Genomic DNA, 20,784 nt, shown 5'->3' with positions numbered 1-20,784 from the left:
GAATCACTGCAGTAACCCAGATGCTGGAGGACCCACTTGTTGATTACCAACTATAACTATGTACACAGACAAGTCCCCTGATACGCAGGATTCATGTAATGTGTATGATGTTCTCGTACTGCTGCCCTTTTCTTCCTTCTCCTATTAGCAAGTCCTTCTCACTGCTTACTTCACTGAGTACTGGGTCCCACCCACTCCTCCCTTTTGATGCCCCCCATTCCTCCCAGTTCAGGGGTGCCTCCCAGTGGTGCTTTAACCACCCAGTTTTGCATACATTGTTACTTTCATCTGGAGCTTTTCCCATGTCTCCCTGCTACCTTTCATACATGCAACTCACTAGGAATAGAGATGAGCCTTTGATATTAAAGAAGATAACAATCTGTACCCTCGGATCACCCCCCCCAAAGTTGGGAAAAATGTAGTAAATTTGGGGTAGTGCCTGTCTCTGCTGCCTGGAACTGGCAAGGGTTGTTGGATAGCTTTTCCATAAAAGCAGTGTTACTAAATTATGGTTTAATAGTCTTTTGTATGCTAACCTGGGAACCTACACCTTTTCTCTGTATCACTGCTCCTATACTAAATGTTTGCACAAATTCATACAAATGACATAATTGCATTTTCAACCTACATGAAGTCAGAAATCATTATCATCATCTTAAAAATTAACTTCTAAAATTAAGTTAGATAAAATCTGTAATTTCTTCAAAAGTCAAAAAAATTGATGGGGGGTTGAAAAAATCAACTACAAACTCTTTTAAATTAATCTGTATGATTCTCTGGGTATTTGGACCTCTTACAGAGGCCTAGGGTTTTCAGAACCAATGCAAGAGAAATTTTTGTGTGCTTTTGATCTGTTTGTTGCGCTGTACTTCAACCTTACCAGTGTTTGTAGAGTTCAGGATGTGGCATTTTTGATTTTGTACAATAACAATTCTGAAGTTCATTTGAAAAAACAAAACACAAACTTTGGTGAGACTGTGAAGATTTAAGTGTTTTAAGTAACAGCCAAAGTCATAACTTTCCAGAAAACAGGGTGTCATCCAACAGCACCAGGAGTGATGTCAGTCATCCTAAAAATATGCAGACTTTCCCAACAGTGCTGTCACTGGGAATTTGATCTCAAACTGCTACTCACTGCAGTAGGAGCAGCCAAAGAATTAGATGCTAACAGATCCTTTCTTTAAAGTCTGGCATAAAGAACAGAAAGAAAAAAATAACTTGCTTATGTTCAAGACATTCTATCCTACATGAACTACAGAGGAATATTAAAGTTCCCCAAAATAGAGCTAAATGTTTTTATTGGTTAAAAGAAGTTGCTTCAAATGCATTCCACAATACAATGAGGAAAATACTTTCCACAGAAGGCGACAGTTGGGTAGGCTGTTAAATAAACTTGCAAATAGCAAAGGAATGAGTATAGTATGTGGTGCCAGCCATGTTGGGAGGGAGCGGATGGACTGTGGAGGATTAGCACTATTTCTGTATTTTGTCAAAAAGTCCGCCTTTAGCCTGGAATGGTATCTGCCATTCAGAAAATTGTTGTTAATTTGAAGTCTAATGCTCCTAAGCATGAGGAAGTTCTGGGAGGAGAGTCTAAAAGGTGCTACAGTTAAACAGGCTCAGTACATAATTCATTATTTCCCAGAAATTAGTTGCCTTTAGTTTTTTTTTTTTAAACCTTATTTATTTTGGAGAGACAGAAAGTATGAGCAGTGAGGGATAGAAAGAGGGAGAAAGAGAATCCCAAGCAGGCTCTACACCATCAGCATGGAGTCCTATGTGGGGCTTAACCCATGAACGATGAGATCAAAACCTGAGCCCAAGTCGGATGCTTCCAACTGAGCCGCCCAGGTGCTCCTAGTTGCCTTTAAGAATGAAATCCATGTTGGGGCGCCGGGGTGGCTCAGTCTTTAAGTGTCTGACTTCAGCTCAGGTCATGATCTCACAGTCCGTGAGTTTGAACTCCTCGTTGGGCTCTGTGCTGACAGCTCAGAGCCTGGAGCCGGGTTAGGATTGTGCATCTCCCTCTCTCTCTGCCCCTCCCCTGCTCATGCTCTGTCTCTCTCTGTCTCAAAAGTAAATTAAAAAAAAAAAAAAAAAAAAAAATTAAAAGAATGATATCCATGTTTTGAAAAAAAAAAATTTTTTTTAATGTTTATTTTTGTGTATGTGAGAGAGAGACAGAGACAGACAGAGTGCAAGTGGGGTAGGGGCAGAGAGAGAAGGAAACACAGAACTCAAAGCAGGCTGTTCCAGGCTCTGAGCTGCCAGCACAGAGCCCCACACAGGGCTGGAACCCACAAGCGGTGAGATCATGACCTGAGCCGAAGTCAGACACTTAAGTGACTGAACCCCCATGGGGCCACCATGTTTTATTTTGTTTAATTTAAATTTTAGTTAACATACAGTTCTTATGAAAATGAAAAGAAGCTCTAAAAGAAATATGCACCACGCAACAATAATCATTCAGAATTTTTAGATGAAATTCAGTTAGGTTGCACATTTGTTCTCTTTAAAATAGTGTCCAGACTTGGTTTTCAAAGAGCAAAAGGATATAGTATAAATTGAAAGTAAATACTGCAGTAAATAAACACATAGTGAAGCAGAAAAAGTAGTAGAAAGTAACACAGAGCCTTGAGTTTAAGGCTGCTATCTAACTTACGGTAACTCTCTTGAAATCAGTAACTTATCTATAAAATGTAGACGATACCATTTACCTCACAAAGTGTGTATGAGAAGTGAAATAATAATGTATGAAAAATGCTAACAGCACTTTTCTTTTTGGACACAGACTCAAGAGATGTGGGAACTGTTGCCATCCCTGTTCCAAATGGAAAGGCTGGTAAAATGCTTTTTGTCCCCCCCATTAAAAACAAACAGGAAAACAAAAACTGGTTATTAAGGAAGAAAAGGAGACCTCCAGATGGCAGAAATGAAAAGGGAACCCACAGGACCTGAAACCATGTGGACATGAAGGAGGCTGGACAAGATATGTGTTTTATGATTGGGGTTTCCATGCCTCAACAGCAGACTTGTTATCAGAAACCATAGAGGCCAGAACGAAGTGGCAAGATATTTTCAAGTGCTAGAAGAACTGCCAACCAGAATTCGATATCCTGTGAAAAGATCTCCCAGAGTAAAAGTGAAATAGACTTTCTTGGATGAAGGAAAACAAAGAGAAGTTGTCACTTATAGATCTGATCTATAAGAATTCTTATAGTAAATTCTTCATACAGAAAGGAAATAACAGAAAAGCGGAAAATCAGGCTTGTAAAGAATAATGGAAAGTATCTGAGTAAAAGTAATAAATTATGTTCCTCTAGAGTTGTTTAACCCTAGAAACATGACCCATAAAATAAAAAACTGATAAATCAGATAGACTTCATCAAAATTAAAGACTTTTTCTCCGAGAAACACTCTCTTAACGAAAATATGAGTCACAGACTGGGATAAAAATATTCTGAAATTCACATATCTGACAAAGGACTAGTGCTCATATTAAGAATTCTAGGGGTGCCTGGGTGGCTCAGTCGGTTAAGCATCCGACTTTGGCTCAGGTCATGATCTCACAGTTCGTAGGTTCAAGCCCTGCATCAGGCTCTGTGTTGACAGCTCGGAGCCTGGGGCCTGCTTTGGATTCTGTGTTTCCCTCTCTCTTTGCCCCTCCCTGCTCATGCTCGATCTTTTTCTCTCAAAAATAAACATTAAAAAAAAAAAAATTCTAAACTCAACATTAGAAACAATCCAACTAGAAAACAGACAAAAAATTTAAACAGACACTTCATGAATATACCGGATGGTAAATAAGCACATGAAAGATTAAATCATCAGCTATTAGGGAAATGCAAAAGAAAGCCATGATGATACTCCTACACATCTATTAGAATTACTAAAAGAAAAAAATACTGACAATAACAAGTACTGGCAAGAACACTGAACAATTGGGTCTCTCAGGAATGCAAAATGGTACAGCCACTCTGGAAACCTGTTTAGCAGTTTCTTATAAAGTAAAACACACACACACAATATAACCCAGAATTGTGCTGTGTATGTATCCTAGAGAAATGAAGACTTGTGTTCACACAATAACCTGTATGATTTTTTTTTTTTTTTTTTTTTTTTTTGCCTTATAGGCAAAAACTAGAAACAACCTCAAAGCCCATTGATGGGTTAATAGAAGATAAAACTGACTACTCCTCAGTAATAGAAAGAATGAAACTATCAATATATGCAATGACTTAGGTGGATCTCAAGGTTATCATGCTATGGGGAAAAAAACACATAAATCTCAAAAAGTTACATACTGTATGTTTCCACTGATATAACTTTCTTGAAATGACAAAATTATATTCATGGAGAACTTATTAGCGATTGTCAGGAGTTAGGGTTAGTGAAAGGGTGTGACTATGAAGTGGATAGCATGAAGCAATTTTTTTGTGATAGAACATTGAAATATCTTTTTTTAATGTTTATTTTTGAGAGAGAGAGAGACAGAGTGAGTGGGGGAGGGGCAGAGAGAGAGGGAGACACAGAATCTGAAGCAGGCTCTAGGCTCTGAGCTGTCAGCACCGAGCACGTTGTGGGGCTCAAACCCACCAACTGCAAGATCATGACCTAAGTGGAAGTTGGATGCTCAACCGAGCCACCCAGGTGCCCTGTGATGGAACCTTTAAATATACAGTTACACCCATCTATACATGTATAAAATGTCAGAACTAGATTTGTCTAAAATGACTTCATGTAAAAACTGATGAGATCTGAGTAAGATCTATAAATTTATATTATTGCACCAGTATCAATTTCCTGGTTTTGATAACTTATTGTGGCTATAGAAGATGTATCTTTAAGGTAAAAGTAAGTGAAGAGTACACAAGAACTCTAGAACTTGTCAGTGTACAATAAATTTAAAATAAAAAGTGAAAAAAAGTGAGTCGGGGGTATTCTCTAGAAAACTGAAGTACTTTTATAAGTATTATATTTTATAAGTATTTTATAAGGACTTATAGATTTGTTAAGATGTGTTTGTGTGAATTTTTGGTAAATAAATATCTGGGACCAAAATTAAAATGTGTAGTCTATATAGTTTAGTGGTGGTTGCAAACAAGCTCAAAAACTCATGCAACTTTTACTGTGATTTCTTAATAGATAACCAAGCTCAAAAACTCATGCAACTTTTACTGTGATTTCTTAATAACCAATCAGGCAAATTCTAACTAAAGCATTTGAGCAATATAATATAGTTCACGATCTTCACACAAACAGAATGAAGAACAGATATATGTGAGAAGGGAAGGGCACCTCAAAAATTTTTCCTAGTGTCTAGTAGAGTTCTAGTTACAAGTTTTTTGGAGACCATTTCCAGGCAAAATGTTCATGGGATTGCTATGCTTTCTACCGGTATCGTTTCTCATCTATGGCAATTCACCAGAGATTTAAAAAACAAAACAGAACAAAACAAAAAAAAAACCCCTGTATTTTCTCAAGGAAAAAAAATGGTATTGAGTTAAATTCTTGGGTATGGTAGGGAAAGAATATTTTCAGAAACAAAGTGTCAGGGTTAGGTCATTAGAGATCTTAATTGAGTCTATGAATAAGGTAATCTTTCCTAAACTTGACCACTTTAAAAGAGGAAAAGTGAATGGTATTCATAATCACTCTGGAACAAACAATAAAACTTGGTTTGTCCTGACGAACTGACACTTAGGGTTACCCTATCTGTATTAGTCATCTTTTGCTGCATAACAAATTACCCCAAAGTTTAGTAATTAAAACAACATTCCTTATCATAGTTTCTGTGGGTCTGGAATCCAGAAGTAGCTTAGCTGGCACCTCTGGCTTCTAACAGGTCATGTTGTCTTGGTCATATTGTGTTAACTCAAAAATCTTAGGGTCTGAAGATTTACTTTTCACTTATGGTTACATGTTAATCATGGCTTGGCTGGGGGTGGGGTGGGCCTCTGTATTATTCTCATTCTGGGACCCAGGTTATGAGAAAAGCTGTCTTGGTGCTACTGATCCCCATGAAAGGGCAAAGAAAACTCTGGAGGGGCAATGAAATGCTCTGCCTAGAAGTGACACACAGCATTTGTTACAGTTCAATGATTAACTGGTCACATGACTATAGCCAGCCACAAGGAGGCTAAGATGTACAATTCTAACATGCCCTTGAGAGTCAGAAATACCAGGAGTACAGTACCAATGACTACCCTCATTCTGGTCAGTAAATATTCAATCCACTCTTGTGTCCTACAGAAATTACACGTCCCCTAGAATGATTATAATGAAAGGGCAAAAATGAGTGTTAGTGAGAATGTGGGGCAACTAGATTCCCATACATGACTGGCAGGAATGTAAAATGGTATAAACCACTTTCGAATATCTCTTAATTTATCTTGAGTAAATACTAATGAAATTGGTGGGTTGCATAGTAAGAACATATTTAATTTATAGGAAACTTTCAACTATTTTCCAAATACCCATGAAGCAGCTTTATACAGCAATATCCTGGAAACTCATATATCCATTAGCAGATACATTAACAAATTTTGGAATATCCATATATAATGGAATACCCAGTAATATGTTCAGATTTTGTCTATTCTGTTTTGTCTATATTGTTTTCATTTATTTACAAGAATTTTAATCTCAAACTACTCTTCACACAGCAGCTTGTTGTTATTCTATCAATGCAATGCAATTTTATACTTGAGGATATAGTGTGACATTCTTTCATTCATTCTTTCAATAGTAGTCATTTGGTCTGCCTGTCTGGTCCCTCTAGCTAGTTCTTGATATCTTGTGTCTAGTGTTGGTTTCTTTTTTTGTGTGTGTGTAGCGTCTGATTAATCCAGGTTACTAAATAATTAGTTCCTTCAAGGATTTAAAGGTCTGATATGGGGATCAGCCAGCATACAACAGTTAAGCACAAAACACTCTTCCCAGCGTAAGCTGGTGATGAGTAGACCATCAAGCTCAGTTCCCTCAAATCAGGTAGTCATGAGCTCTATCTTTTCAGGGTGCTCTGAAGAATAGGGAAAGGTTTGATCCCTAATAAGCAAAAATAGAAATGCCACACAGTGGACAAGTCAGAACAGATCTCTATCCAATTTGTATGTAGACTCTACACTAAAATCCAAAGCTTTTAAGTTACAGGCAGGGCCCTTTTCTGTTAGCCAAACTGTCCTAACAAGTTTGTGAGAGAGCTTACGGTGTTTTAGATTGCTACCTCCCCAAAGCTTACTTAATATTATTTTGTTTCATTTTGTTTTTCAATGTTTATTTGAGAGAAAAAGAGCATGTGACTGGGGGAGGGACAGAAAGAATCCCAAGCAGGATCTGTGCTGTTGGCACAGAACCTGAAGTGGGGCTCCAACTTGCAAACCGAGATCGTGACCTGAGCCAAAGTCAAGAGTCGGATGCTTAACTGAGCCACCCAGGTGCCTTTTTTTTTTTTTTTTTTAATGTTTGTTTATTTTGAGAGAGGGCTTGCGAAGGGGAAGGGCAGAGAAAGAGAGGGAGAGAGAGAGAGAGAATCCCATGATGGCTCTGAGTTGTCTGCATAGAGCCCAACATGGCGCTCAATCTCACAAACTGAGATCATGACCTGAGCTGCAATTAAGAGTCTGATCAGCACTTAACTAAGCCACCCAGATGCCCTTACCTAACATTCTTAAACATACCTGGATGCACGTATTTGTTGAGTGAGCCATATTATTTAGAAATGAGTCTATAACTAGAGGCCCTTCTTAATCTAAGAAAATTTAAGAAAAAAAACTCTACCCATATGAAAGTGGCTGAGTACTTAATAGTAATCACTGTAACCTACTACATGTACCAGAATCCAGTGAAAAGCTCCTCTTTCAAATTTAAGCCTGAGACAACCAGATACTATGTAGTATCTGAAGGGATAACCATATCACCTATGAAGAAATCTTGCCAAAAAAACCCCTCACACCTAAATCTGGTCATGCTTGAATTCTAACTACCAATTTACATAAAAGAGAAACAGGTTAAACCATACCACATGGTTATTGTCAGCAATATCTTACTCTGTCAGACTCTAGAATAATTTAAACATACAAATCACAAAAAGTAAAGGAAAATTGATAGAGGGGATATATACAGACTAAAAGATACTTAAGTGATAGCAATTAACAACAATGTAAGGTCCTCATTTGGATCCTGATGCAAACAAACTAACCTAAAATATCTATATATGACATTTGAGACAATGGAATTTTGAATATTTACTAGATATTTGATAATAACGTTTTTTTTCTTTACATGTATGACAATGGTATTGTGGTTATTTCCTGTATCTTTTAGAGTAAACTGAAATATTTATGTAAAAACAAACGAAGTCTTTTAAAAAAGTTTAAAAGCAAAATAAAATTGCTTAGTTTGGGGCCGTCCTGGACTCCTGAACATGTTAAGCTGGAATCAGCTTTCTTTCCTAGTCTATAATGTTATAGCAAAGTTAAGACAAAACATAGCATAGGGGTGCCTGGGTGGCTCAGTCAGTTGAGTGTCTGACTTAGGCTCAGGTCATGATCTCGCAGTTCATGAGTTCAAGCCCCGCGTCGGGCTCTGTGCTGACAGCTCAGAGCCTGGGGCCTGCTTCAGACTCTGTGTCTCTCTCTCTTTCTGCCCCTTCCCCACTCATGCTCTGTCTCTCAGAAGTAAATAAACGTTAAAAATGAAAATTAAAAAAAAGACAAAATATAGCCTAACTATTGAAATCATTTATTTTGCCAATAAAAGCAGAACAATCCAGTTCACGTAGCTGAAACTGGGAGATGTTCCCCACCCTTCATGCAAGAGATGGCCAGTGCCAAAGGGAATACACTAGATGATGCAATTTAATGATTCATTTCAATCTAAAAAGGTTCTATTTAAATTAGATCCTTCAAAATAAAAATGATTCCAATGTCTGTTAAAAACAAGCCCAAAGTGACAACCATTCCAATCACTATGCTGTAAGTGTTCCCCAGAACTTGATTTTGATGTGAGATCCTTTATAGCCCAACAGTAAAGACTGCCAGCACCTGGGCTTACATTGCCTGTTTTTAGCACAGCTGTGCCACTTCCCTGAGGTATGAACTTTGGCAAGTTCCTTTTTTTTTTTTTTTTTTAAATGTTTATTTATTTTTGAGAGAGAGAGAGAAAGAGACAGAGAGAGAGAGAGAGACAGAGAGTGAACAGGGGAATGGCAGAGAGAAAGGGAGACACAGGATCAGAAGTAGGCTTTGGGCTCCGAGCTGTCAGCACAGAGCCCAACGTGGGGCTTGAACCCACCAACTGTGAGATCATGACCTGAGCTGAAGTCAGACGTTTAACTGACTGAGCCACCCAGAAGCCCCTGAACTTTGGCAAGTTTCTTAACCTTTCTGTACCTCTGAGGTTCATCCATAAGATGGGGATAACAGGACTGCCTCTAAGGTTGTCAGAAGGATTAAATAAACACACATATACTCAATAAATATTGGCATTATATATGGCTCTGAATTCAGGAATAGAAAAACTGATTCAATCATATTAAAACTTTACTCTGATGAAAACAATATACTTTCAGAGACCAGAACAATGTTTTGGCATATTCTCATGTCTGTGAAATAAGAAGTAGCACTGATGCTAAAATTGAACATAAGACAAGTTATTATAGAAAATTTTTCTAATTTAGTAAAATTAAAAAAGAAAAATCAAACATAAGGTGAAACCTGTCCTTAGTTCATACTAGTTCTTATTACCAAAAATCAAGAATAGAGAATTGTACAAAATGTCTATTTTAAAATGCACAATGAAATACTCTGGAAGTGATTACTTCTGGAAGTGATTACTTCTTAAAAATACATACTTACAAGCCAGACAAATGTAGAAAAGTGAAGTAAGATGAGCTATTTTTCTGGTCATAAAATATTTATTAATGTATACTTTAGGGAATATAGTGAATATAAAATTTAGGATCACAATATGAAGCAATTTCAGTCCTCTCAAAAGTCAAGCCCAGCCCTCAATGCTCTGCAGATGTAAAACCACTGGTGAGACTCACTAAAAGCAGTTTGACTAGTACAGAAGAGGCTTTTCATGAACATTTACAACTAGAGCATCTGAATACCTCTTTTAAGTGCAAAACCACACCACATTACACTAATGCAGCAACAATGCATTCATATTGTTCTCATTAGTCATTAGTAGTCAACTTGCATAAAACACCAGAAAAAAAGCACAATGGAGCTCACAAAATGGGCTAAAAAATGAACTTGTCCTTGCAAAACACATTGTAATGGAAGAAGACATTAAAAATGTATTATGCACAATACAGAAGCTGCGTTCCAAAGATCTCGAGTGTCATTTCCTTTTCTGTAAAATCAAATTACATGAACCAGGCACAACTAATATTTGGGAGGCAGTGCGTAGCTAAAACTTCATTTAATTACTCAATGATTTAAAAAATCCCCATATGTCTTTTCTGTCCTGAGGTAGTTGCAAAATAAATCATAACTTGGATATCAACTAGAGCTGAGGCTTTGACTTTTTACTGATTTAAAACTAGTTGTTACTGACAGGAACTACCTTTTGATATTTAAAAGACAGTTGAGAAATGGGCCTCTCACTACACACACAAGATAATGGCTATGTAGGAAAGAGGATTAGCTGCTTCAGAACGTGAGAGATATGGTCCACCATAGCGCTTCCACCCTCCCCGCCCCCTCCCCCCAACCATTTTAGATTCTTTATTGTCCAAAAAGCCACCAAGAGCAACACAGTAGTAGACAAATCATCGTCCTTTGCTGTAGCCAGGGAAGAAAAGGTCAAGTAGAGTCTGCAGAATCTCATTGGGAATCATGAGATAATTCTGGCCAAGATCATGCCGGCAAGCAGGGCAGGAGAAAACTTGAGCCTTAAAGGAGCGCTGTAAGCAATCCTAAGGCAAAATCAAAACAGAAACAAAAACATACCCAATTTCATCAGAGTATAGCATGTAGAAAAGTCAATGGCTTATGCTTTTAAATAGGTACTAGAAACTTAAGATGAACTGTAAAGGCCTGAATCTGCACTCTGAAAACTAGTCTATAGACATGGCTTTAAGTTCCACTTCCAGCACATATTGTGAGACTTCAGGTAAATGACCTTAATTTTGAGTGCTTTAATTTCCTCATCCAATAAAATGAGAGTGTTAGAATTTATGTATGATTTTCACTAACCTCACCTACGTTGGATTTTAATCCTGTTCCTTCATAACAGAACACCTAAAAGAAATTTAGGATTTCCCTGCTTAGAACTAAGTTATATATCTTATCAAATCACTTAACATAGAATGTGTCTTCCAGAAATATATGGGTCAGGCACAAACACATATGTGGAAGATTTGTTTCCATGTTACAAAAGAAATTAAAATTCAGAAGCTAGGTCAGGACACACAAGCACTGAGCAGTAGAGCAGGATTCCAACCTTGGTTTGACTAAAACTCAATCTTCCCCTTTACACCACACTAATAATGCAATATTCAACTCCTCTGGAAATGCTACCAGACAGAATCTGTTTTAGGTTTCATTAAGTGGATGGAATTATTTCAGTCTGCACTATAATATATAAAACATACATAAGCTATAACAAAAATAGCAATGATACCTTACTTTCTTCTCCATTTCAAATTCTCAACAATTCCAAACATGATACAATACCTTTGACTATAGAATACATATTTGACTATTACTGTCTATAGTAATAAAATTAAAATAAATTAAAACATGCATTACTGCCAAAATGTAATGAAATGTTTCTTAACTGGCAAGGTTCCACAACTATTCTGCTGCATGGAAAAATGTTTCACGTGCTAAAACTGTTTGGAGGTTAGTTGCCCTCTGTCCTAACAAGGGAAAATGAGAAAGAAACCTACTTACTTTACAGACATTATGGAGGCAATCTGTTGTCACAGGCTGGTAAACTAGCTCCTGGCAGCAGACACACATAAAAGATTGTTCCAATTTTTTCAGAAAATTCTAGAATGGCACCCAGGGGGAAGAAAAAAAAAAGGTTAGCTTTGTAAAAAACTACTAAGATTATAAGTAATTAGGGAAAAAATGTCTTTGTCACATTTAACACATTTTGTATTAAAAAAAAGTAACGGTAACCATAAGCAAATATGAAAATATAAAACCGAAGAAACTTCATTCCATAATATATACACATTAGTTTTAAATCTTATAATTGGTTTGGAAAAGCTGCAAAGTGAAAATATATGGCATTAAAAAGTGAATGTCTCCCCTTAAACCTCATATTCCAGAGATTACTATTTTTGCCTTTAACACAGTCATGGACATGTGTTAAACTAGAATTTAAATAAAAACTTAAAAGGGGGAAAAATATCAATCATGGATAGCTTGTCTCAAGGTCATTACATATAGATGTCTCTTTTCAAAAAAGCTGGGTGGGTGGTATTCCAGTAATATGAACACATTATTTATTTAATCTTTTGCTGTTAAGAAACTTCAATATTTATTTTTTAGCTAAATAAATAAATAAATAAATAAATAAATAAATAAATAAATAAAAGCATTAGGCAATAATACTCTGTAGTATCTAATACTCCAAAGAATCAACATATTTATTCTCCTAGGATTATCTTCTGTGATATTTTGCCTCAATCCAAAAATCCCATATTTTCCTGATGCCAATGTTTACTCAAATTGGGACTAAATTATAAACGGTAGAGCCATCTAAAGCAAATATGACCAAATGGGTACTCTTATACTCATCAAAAGCGATTACTGGTTCCATTTTACCCAACTATTTCTTTTAAACTAGAAAGGTAAGTAGAGTTTTGAATAGTCACAAGGCTAATCTTCTGTTCAGTTATTTCTGGTAATATGGGAAAATATTTTATGTTTTTTTCTGTCAATAAAAAAGCAGAATTTACAAGAGTTTCAAGTTAAAATTAAACCAAAGATCCCATTTCAAAGTTATATCTTGAAACTAACTTATTTATGGACATTATAAAAGTCAAGTGAATTAGTAACAAAATATTATACAATATACTGGAAGAATAAAATGGGAGGAGATATGGAAAAAACTCAAACTTTAATACTAAGTACACCCCCCCAACACACAACAAACTACTTTGTTAATGACTGCTAATTTCCCTGGCATCTCCATGATACTTGTAATATGTACTAAGATATTTGAAATTTCTACAATGGGCTAGGTACTCATCTGCATCGTGGTGACAAAAATGCAAAGTCTCTCCTTTCATGGAACTTTACAAAATCAATTTCAGATAGTAATAACTGAGCAAACAAAGCAAACTAAAGCAACAGAGTAAAAGAGTGGCTGTTTTAGAAAGCGTAGCCAAGGAAGACCTTTGTGAAGACCTGTACTTTGCAGAGACTTACAGAGAAGAAGGAGTGAACGACATGAAGGTGTAAAGAATTTTCTAGTCAGAGAGATAGTATGGGTCTAAGGGCCTAGGAGAAGGAACAGGCTGAGCGTGTTTAAATAGCACAGAGCGTGTTTAAATATGGCTGAAGCGTTTGGGCCTGAGAGGGCCCATGCCAGATCATGTAGGGCCTTGGGAAGGTATTGGGATAAAAATATACTCACATATACATAACATATGCACTTATTTTAAAGCCACCATTGGCCAACACTTGGTTTTTCTGGCTTAATAAATGTGTTCCTGGCTTATCTGAAGAGAATGGGCATAAAAGCTGTTCACAACAATAGTACATACACATCCAGAGTAATCAATAGCAGCAAGCTCATAATCATCTCACCCAGGCATGCAAGATCCTGCCAACAGAGGATAACCTACTGGATACAATTTTGTCTTTTTTTTTAAGTTTATTTGAGAGAGAGAGAGAGAGAGACAGAGACAGACAGTGAGAGTGGGGGAGGGGCAGAGAGAAGAGACAGAATACCAAGCAGGCTCCATACTGTCAGCGTGAAGCCTTATGAGGGGCTGGAACCCACAAAAACGCAAGATCTTGACCTGAGTGAAACCAAGAGTCAGATGCTTAACCAACTGAGCCACCCAGGTGCTCCCACCTTTTTTAAAATTGTGGCTTGAGAACTGTCAATTATTGACTTTATTTCATATTAAAGTTACATTGAAAGAACTGACAAGTATACTTGGTTTGCATACAATTGCCAAGTCTCACAGGACTCAATCACTTCAATAATTTTTTTTAATTGATAAACAGTATACACATATTAGCAGTCTTACACTGAAGCCCAATACACACATCCAAACCAGTCAATAGATGTGCAAGAGAACTTCCATGTACACTCAGGTAGCTTTTTCCTCCACCTGTATCTGCTACTTTGTCTCCTGCCCACCCACAGCTGGAACTCACCCACGTTATCCACCTAACCACCAGCTGTACCCCTCCAACTAGAGAATATTTAGACTATGATCAATAACTGTTTGCTGCCCCTTACTTTCTCTAAGTAAAAATGACCTACCAGGGTCAGACTCTCACTATGTCTGGGTCTCTTGGCTAAAAAGCAAGTAACACTTCACACAGAGCTCAATCACTTTCCTTCTGTCCTCCAAACATGTAAGCTTCATTTTACCAAGAATAACCCATTATCATATATATAAGCAAAGGAAATGATGACTCCTAAAGGGTATTTGATAAATTTCACCCATTTCTAAAACTTTAAAAATTAGGGGCATCTGGCTGCCTCTGTAGAGCATGAGCATCTTGATCTTGGTGTCATGAGTTTGAGCCCCATTTTTGGGTGTTACTCAAAAATAAGTTAAAAAATAAGTAAGGCGTCTGGCTGGCTCAATCGGTAGAGCCAGGGTAGATCTCAGGGTTCTGAGTTCAATCCTTGTGCTGGGTACAGAGATTACTGAAATATGAAATCTTAAAAAAAATATGTATACACACACACACACACACAGACACACACATAGAAATAAATAAATAAATGTTTAAAAATTATATCAGGGAACATTCTTCCTTAATATTGATGACTATTTCTCAAACAAAAAGCAACACAAAAATTCAGAGTTCTAAATTTAGATAGAAAGATAGATCTTAACTAACCCGATTTCAGACATATGAGAAATTCTGGCTAATACACTGACAGAAATAAAAGGAGCACTGGAAAGAAGAAAATTAGTAGAAGATGACAGGATAAAACTTCAAGAGAAGATACTAAGGTTCACTCACAATAGCTGCACAGAGGAAAAAATGCAGAGAAGTAATTATGTTACACCTGACAAGGGGTTAATATCTAATAAACAGAATATTCTAATTTTAAGCAAATAAATTAAGACATAAATAAAAGCAAGTGAACAAAGAAGGAATAGCCAATTCACATTTGAAAACTCCAGCTTTTAGGATTTGATAAGGAAGCCTCATTTGCAAAACATAGCTTAACACAAAATCCACACACATCAGTTGTAATTTCTTTTCACTTTAAAATTTCATGATTACCAAAAATGGGAAAAAAAATCCAAAACATATAAAGTATTTAAATAAATCAACACTGGTTTATTTTACAAACAGGTTAAACATGTGCTGAATTGCTTAAGACTTATGCCATCATCAGATAACTTTGAACTATAGCAAAAAATTTCCTGATGAGTTTTAAATTAAGTGTGTTTACACAACTGAAAATTCTTCCCATGAATAGTGCCTTCAACATAAATGATTAAGTTCAGGCACAAAGAGGTCAAAACCAACAACTAAGAGGCCTAAAATCCACCTAAGAGCATTTAAGTATTACCTTAGATTATTTCTGAAAGTGACACTGGATGAGATGATTACATAAAAACGTCAAGTTTTGACTGACTTGCAAAGGAAAATTATTTTTCATCATGTCAATAATAAATCATTATTATTTAAAAAATCTTTACATACTGGACCTTCCACAAGAGATGCAAGCACTTCATCCCATAGCTTCTGGTTTTGGTGATCTTCTCTGATTAGATGTTGTTGTTGAGGGGTTAGTTGGAAAGCCTCAACTGCTTCTGCTGAATCTGATGTTTTTAACACTTTGGAGGCACTTGGACAATCATCTAGATTTATTTAAAAATACATAAGCAGGTTTACTAGCGGTTCTAAGCACAACTATGAGACCTAAGAGTTAACTGGTACCAGTTAATGTTTAGCATGAAGATAACCTACACACAGCAGCATCTAACTTCCGATGGAGTTTAGAATACTATGTTTGCTGCTATTTTGGCTCTGACACTATTAAAATACACAGAAAGCCCCCCACTACCCCTCCACCCCCAAAAAATCCTTCACTTTGCTTTTAATTTCTTAGGAGTTTCTCAAATTTTTCTCTTAATATTTTTCTTTATTAGAAACTATGATTTTAGGACTTATGTTTGCAATCATTACCTACCATCTGTAGTTGGCCTTTTTGAAGCTCCACTAGCCTGCTTCTTTGACTGTCCTTTAGTCTTCTTCCCCTCCTTATCTGAAGGGTAACCTACTGGATACTGTTGGGGGAAAAAGTACAATACAGATTTAAGTTTCACAGAGAAAAGGGGTTCTAGATGCTGCTGAGAAATTAAAAAAGGGGAGGTGGGGTAAGAGTCTGTATTTTCCCTAAACTGAAAGACTTTATATAAAGGAAACAAACATTTAAAGGACAGAAGACTATTAAAATCCCCAATTCAGTGTAAAACCATGTAGTTTTGACTGTTAAACATTCCATTTTATAAAATAATAATCTTAGTTTCAGATCTAAAAGAGGAAAGACAAGTTTTCAGGAGGTTTGACTAGGTGGCTTGAAAAGTGTGAGGAAGAAATTAAAGAATCTAGATATGAAGGTAAATGAGATCAACCACACAGCACAATATGGTACTCACAGAGATGGTAGTACACTCAATTGTGGAGCCAATCTTTAAAAAACAAAACAAAACAAACCCACCCGCAACATTAAGGGTCAAATTTCTTATCTCCCAAAATAAGGTGGGGCACAGGGGCTTTTAGAGGACCTAAAGACACTAAATTACTGAATTCTTTATCAGCTAAAGGTTAGACTTTAAGGAATAAAATTCTAACTATTTGTGTTTTACTGGCTACCCTTATGGGGAGAACATGCTTTGTTGATAACACTGATATTTAAAGCTCAACATGTTTCAGGCCCCATCAATGATGTTTTTAACTTCATCATAGTAGATGAGCTTACATGCTTCTGCTTAGTTTCAAATCTAACCTATCTAGAGCATTGCTCTGCTGAACAATGAATCTGAAAAATTCTTTTGAAAATGGATTTAACAAGTTATTTTTTTATATTAAGTTATAAAAAGAATATTGGCAGTTATTTTATCAGCTGATGGGTCTCATTTAAACAATCAATTCTACAAGTTTAAAAAGAAAACAAAAACAGACACAGACTTGCACTAGAAAACACACACTCACCTGCCTGGGTGGTCAGACACTTGCCCATAGTTCAGTCCCTACACATGCAGTGTGGGCAGAGCCAGGGGAAATGAAAAGCTGGTAGTCTTTACAGGAAGCACAACAATGGGGAATGATGGAAGATGAACTCAAACCATGCTCTGAAGTCAGTGTCAGGGACAAAGTCTAGGGTGCATAGGCAGTGGACGGGGGAATGTAGCCATACCATCCATTATGCATACAAAACCAACAAAGTCTTATATGGGTTAACAGCTGAACATGGGCAAAGGGGAAAAAAAAGGCAAAGCACTAAAGGTGGTGACAGGACAGGGAAGCAGCTTTGAGGGGGAAGAGAAAAAAGGGGTGAGGAAAAGTGAGAAGGGTAGGAGAAGCAGACCACTCTTATAAGCCACCTCCCCCTTCCCCTACCAGAGACACACCCCCTGTGCCCTCTATGATAAACTTCCCTTCTTAAGGTCTTCTCTATATTAATTTTATGTATCCCTCTCCTTCATTGTTCAAGTCATTTCCAAATTGAATTACAACTTTTTTACTTTTCATTGAAGGCTTGGTTTTTCCCAAGCACAATTCTTGGTCTTAGAGCAGTTTGACACCTAGAATGCTACTACCTTTTTATTTGTTTTCCTTCTGTATACTTGAATGATTTCATTCCTCACCCCTTACAGTCCACTGATCAATTGCTGTGAGCTGTATCCAGTGTTAAGGCACAAAGATACTACAGAGGTGTGTGTTTTTATGAGCATACAGGTAGCCTAGACAAATGTAATCTAACCTGTAAACGTAGACATAGTCTCCTTGACCGTTCTATTCCTTCTGAGGTCCAAGGAGCAGGTTCAACATCATCTCTTCTTAAAAGGTAGCGCCAAACCAAGAATCCATGGCTTGATGAAATCTCTGGCCAGTATTTCACCACCTAAATCATAATTATTTCGGTACTAGTTTGAGATTTAATATTTAGACTTATTCATAATGCCACATTACTAGTTTAACTAAGTACACTTGACCTAACTGAATACAACTTCAAAAGATACTTGCTTTAAGAATAGTAAATAAAAAATCACTAGAATACTGTTTTTACCTTGATTTTTAATTAAGGTAGTTCCCACATAAGTACCCATTGCTATAAGTTTGAAATATTAACAAGATTATGCTGAATAATAGAATCTCGCATAATACGATATAAAAATGGTGGCAGTAAATGCCTCCATTTTTTAAAACAATACAACCTATCTGAACAATTATAATGTGCTTGGCTCTGAAAATCTATTATAATTAAAATAATTCTGAAAGATATAACAATCAGTATCTATGATGCCCATGTTATTTAAATAGTTTTATCACAGAGAATATATACTTATAAAAAACTTAACCTAAAACAGAACTCTGCCCTTATGGACTTCAAATAAGCATTAAGAGAAAAAATATCAAAGTTAGGAGCTCACTTTGTGTATCTGTTACATTTCCAGAAAAAGTAGAGATACCAACTAAAGTGGTCTACTACTTCCTTTAGCCCACCCACTGTAGGGTTGTTCCCTGTGGCAACCCTGTCTTGAAAGCCCAGGAAAAATGACTAACAAGATGTCATGCCAGATAGAGCACCTTATAAATGCCATCATATCTGTTGCCTTCTTCAGGAGCATATTTGCTGATCTTCCTCCCTTTAAAACTGCGTATCACTCTGACTGGCTTACCAGCTCTCCAATTCCGAGACTCTGCTCCAATTTTATCATCCAATGGAGCATCACAGTTTAGGGCCAATGCCCTAAAAAATAAAACAAAGTCTTTATACCAAGTAATCTTTAAGTATATAATCGCATTATTAGCTCAATTAAAAGGTGAATTATGCCTTACCTGATAGTTAAGATTCTATGATTCTTTCCATATTATTCCAGATAATAGGATTATGCTTTCCCCCACCAGCAGAGAAGACAAATCAGTTTTCTGATGTCACCCCCAAGCCAGGGGATTGGTTCTCAGATAGCCTGTAGGGTTCTTCTGAAAGTAATAACATCTGTGCCACGTATAATAGAAAACAACTAGAAATACATGGAATTTTTTTTTAAATAACGAGGGAAGGGAGAAAGTTGGACACTAAAGCAAGTGATTGTTGTAGTAGTTATTTTTGATAAGGGAGGGAGTGAAGTATATTGCTGGAATAATGTAGAAAGAAATCCAGAAAAATAAATTTGTCAGCAAGGTACAAATGACCTTTCTAGGTCTACTTTCCACATTCCAGATGATAGAGATTCCTTACCGTTTAAAAGTTATTAAAGAACAATTTTAATATGAAATTATCGTTTAAAGATTTCTAGTAAAAAGGTAAGTTTAAATAAAACTGAAGCAATCAAATGCCTGCACTAAATCATGATAATAAAGATTTTTGGCTCCTCCAGATCACTATTTTTATGATGACACATGAACAAGGAGGAACACTGAGTGAGAAGCAGCACCTGATTTACTTGAAGCTTCCTTAGTATGTGTACTCACTTAGTAGTAATTAATCAGTAAGGTTATGTTAGAAGACCTTTCTTGGGAGAACTTAGTCCTGCCAAAAAAAACAAAAACAACAAAAAAAACCAAACCAAACAAAAAAACCCCGAAGTCCCCACCAAATCAGAAACTATTTAAAATTAGTATTCTTCCTCTGAGATACCTACTTCCTAACTTAAGTGACAAGACACCACTGAGAACATGTAAGGTTAAAAACACACACACCCAATTTGGTAAATTCAGATATGATACAAAATACTTTTTCAGGGCATAATTCTTTTTATGCAGCTTCAAATGAAATTGACCGTAAGATGAAATGTCTAATCTACCCAAATCTCTTCATCACAGTTATATTGTTAAAGTAAATACAGTGTTTTGTTAAAAAACAAAAAACAAAAAAACTTTCATAAATGTGGTCAAATAGTTGGAGTTTACCAAGTTATGTTTTTTTTTTTTATCTCAAAGGGAGATGCATTAAATCTCTGGGAGGTAGAAGAAAATGTATCCAATCTTCTAGTGTTAGTATTATATCTTATTTATGGAATACCTATTGAGATATACATACTTCATCTTCTTAAAGAGCAAGGAAAAGAATAAGTACTATTTTCACATGAACAGAATGAACAGAATGGTTTGGTACTTACAAGGACCTTTAGTCAGAACTGTCACCACTAACTGGCATTAATAACTCACTTCTATTTTCACATTAAGTATGTAGGTTGTTCAAGTATGTGAAGAGATTCCAAGAAGATCAAACTATGCAAAACAAGGCTTTACCATTAGTCTGCAGCTCAACTGGTTGTTTCTAACTGCCCTGATAAAGGAAGGCCAGGATACCTTGCTGCCCACTTCAGTTTCATAAAGTGAAAGAGCTGAGAAGAAATAGGAACAACCTTCTCAAAGCAAGAAG

General features: G+C 36.4%; 1 protein-coding gene across 2 annotated transcripts in view; it reads right to left on the bottom strand.

Annotated features, from left to right (window-relative positions):
• Positions 1–4,453: 4,453 nt before the first annotated feature.
• Positions 4,454–20,784, bottom strand: part of UHRF2 (ubiquitin like with PHD and ring finger domains 2) — an 83,083-nt gene continuing 66,752 nt past the window's right edge. Inside the window, exons 11-17 of one of the 2 annotated variants that reach the window (XR_014135945.1) lie at positions 18,984–19,146; positions 18,157–18,297; positions 16,360–16,456; positions 15,870–16,027; positions 11,904–12,002; positions 5,164–10,924; positions 4,454–5,113 (exon numbers count right to left, since the gene is read on the bottom strand). Coding sequence is in view for 1 of the 2 variants with exons in the window: in XM_060609800.3 (XP_060465783.1) it covers positions 10,778–10,924; positions 11,904–12,002; positions 15,870–16,027; positions 16,360–16,456; positions 18,157–18,297; positions 18,984–19,146 (805 nt within the window). In the remaining variant the exon portion in view is untranslated. Of the gene's footprint in view, positions 10,925–11,903; positions 12,003–15,869; positions 16,028–16,359; positions 16,457–18,156; positions 18,298–18,983; positions 19,147–20,784 lie in introns of both variants that reach the window. The other variant, XM_060609800.3, reaches the window with a different exon arrangement.

Source organism: Panthera onca, chromosome D4 (assembly GCF_046562875.1).
Source record: "Panthera onca isolate mPanOnc1 chromosome D4, mPanOnc1 haplotype 2, whole genome shotgun sequence".
Classification (NCBI taxonomy): domain Eukaryota; kingdom Metazoa; phylum Chordata; class Mammalia; order Carnivora; family Felidae; genus Panthera; species Panthera onca.
This window is presented reverse-complemented; position numbering and strand designations above follow the sequence as displayed.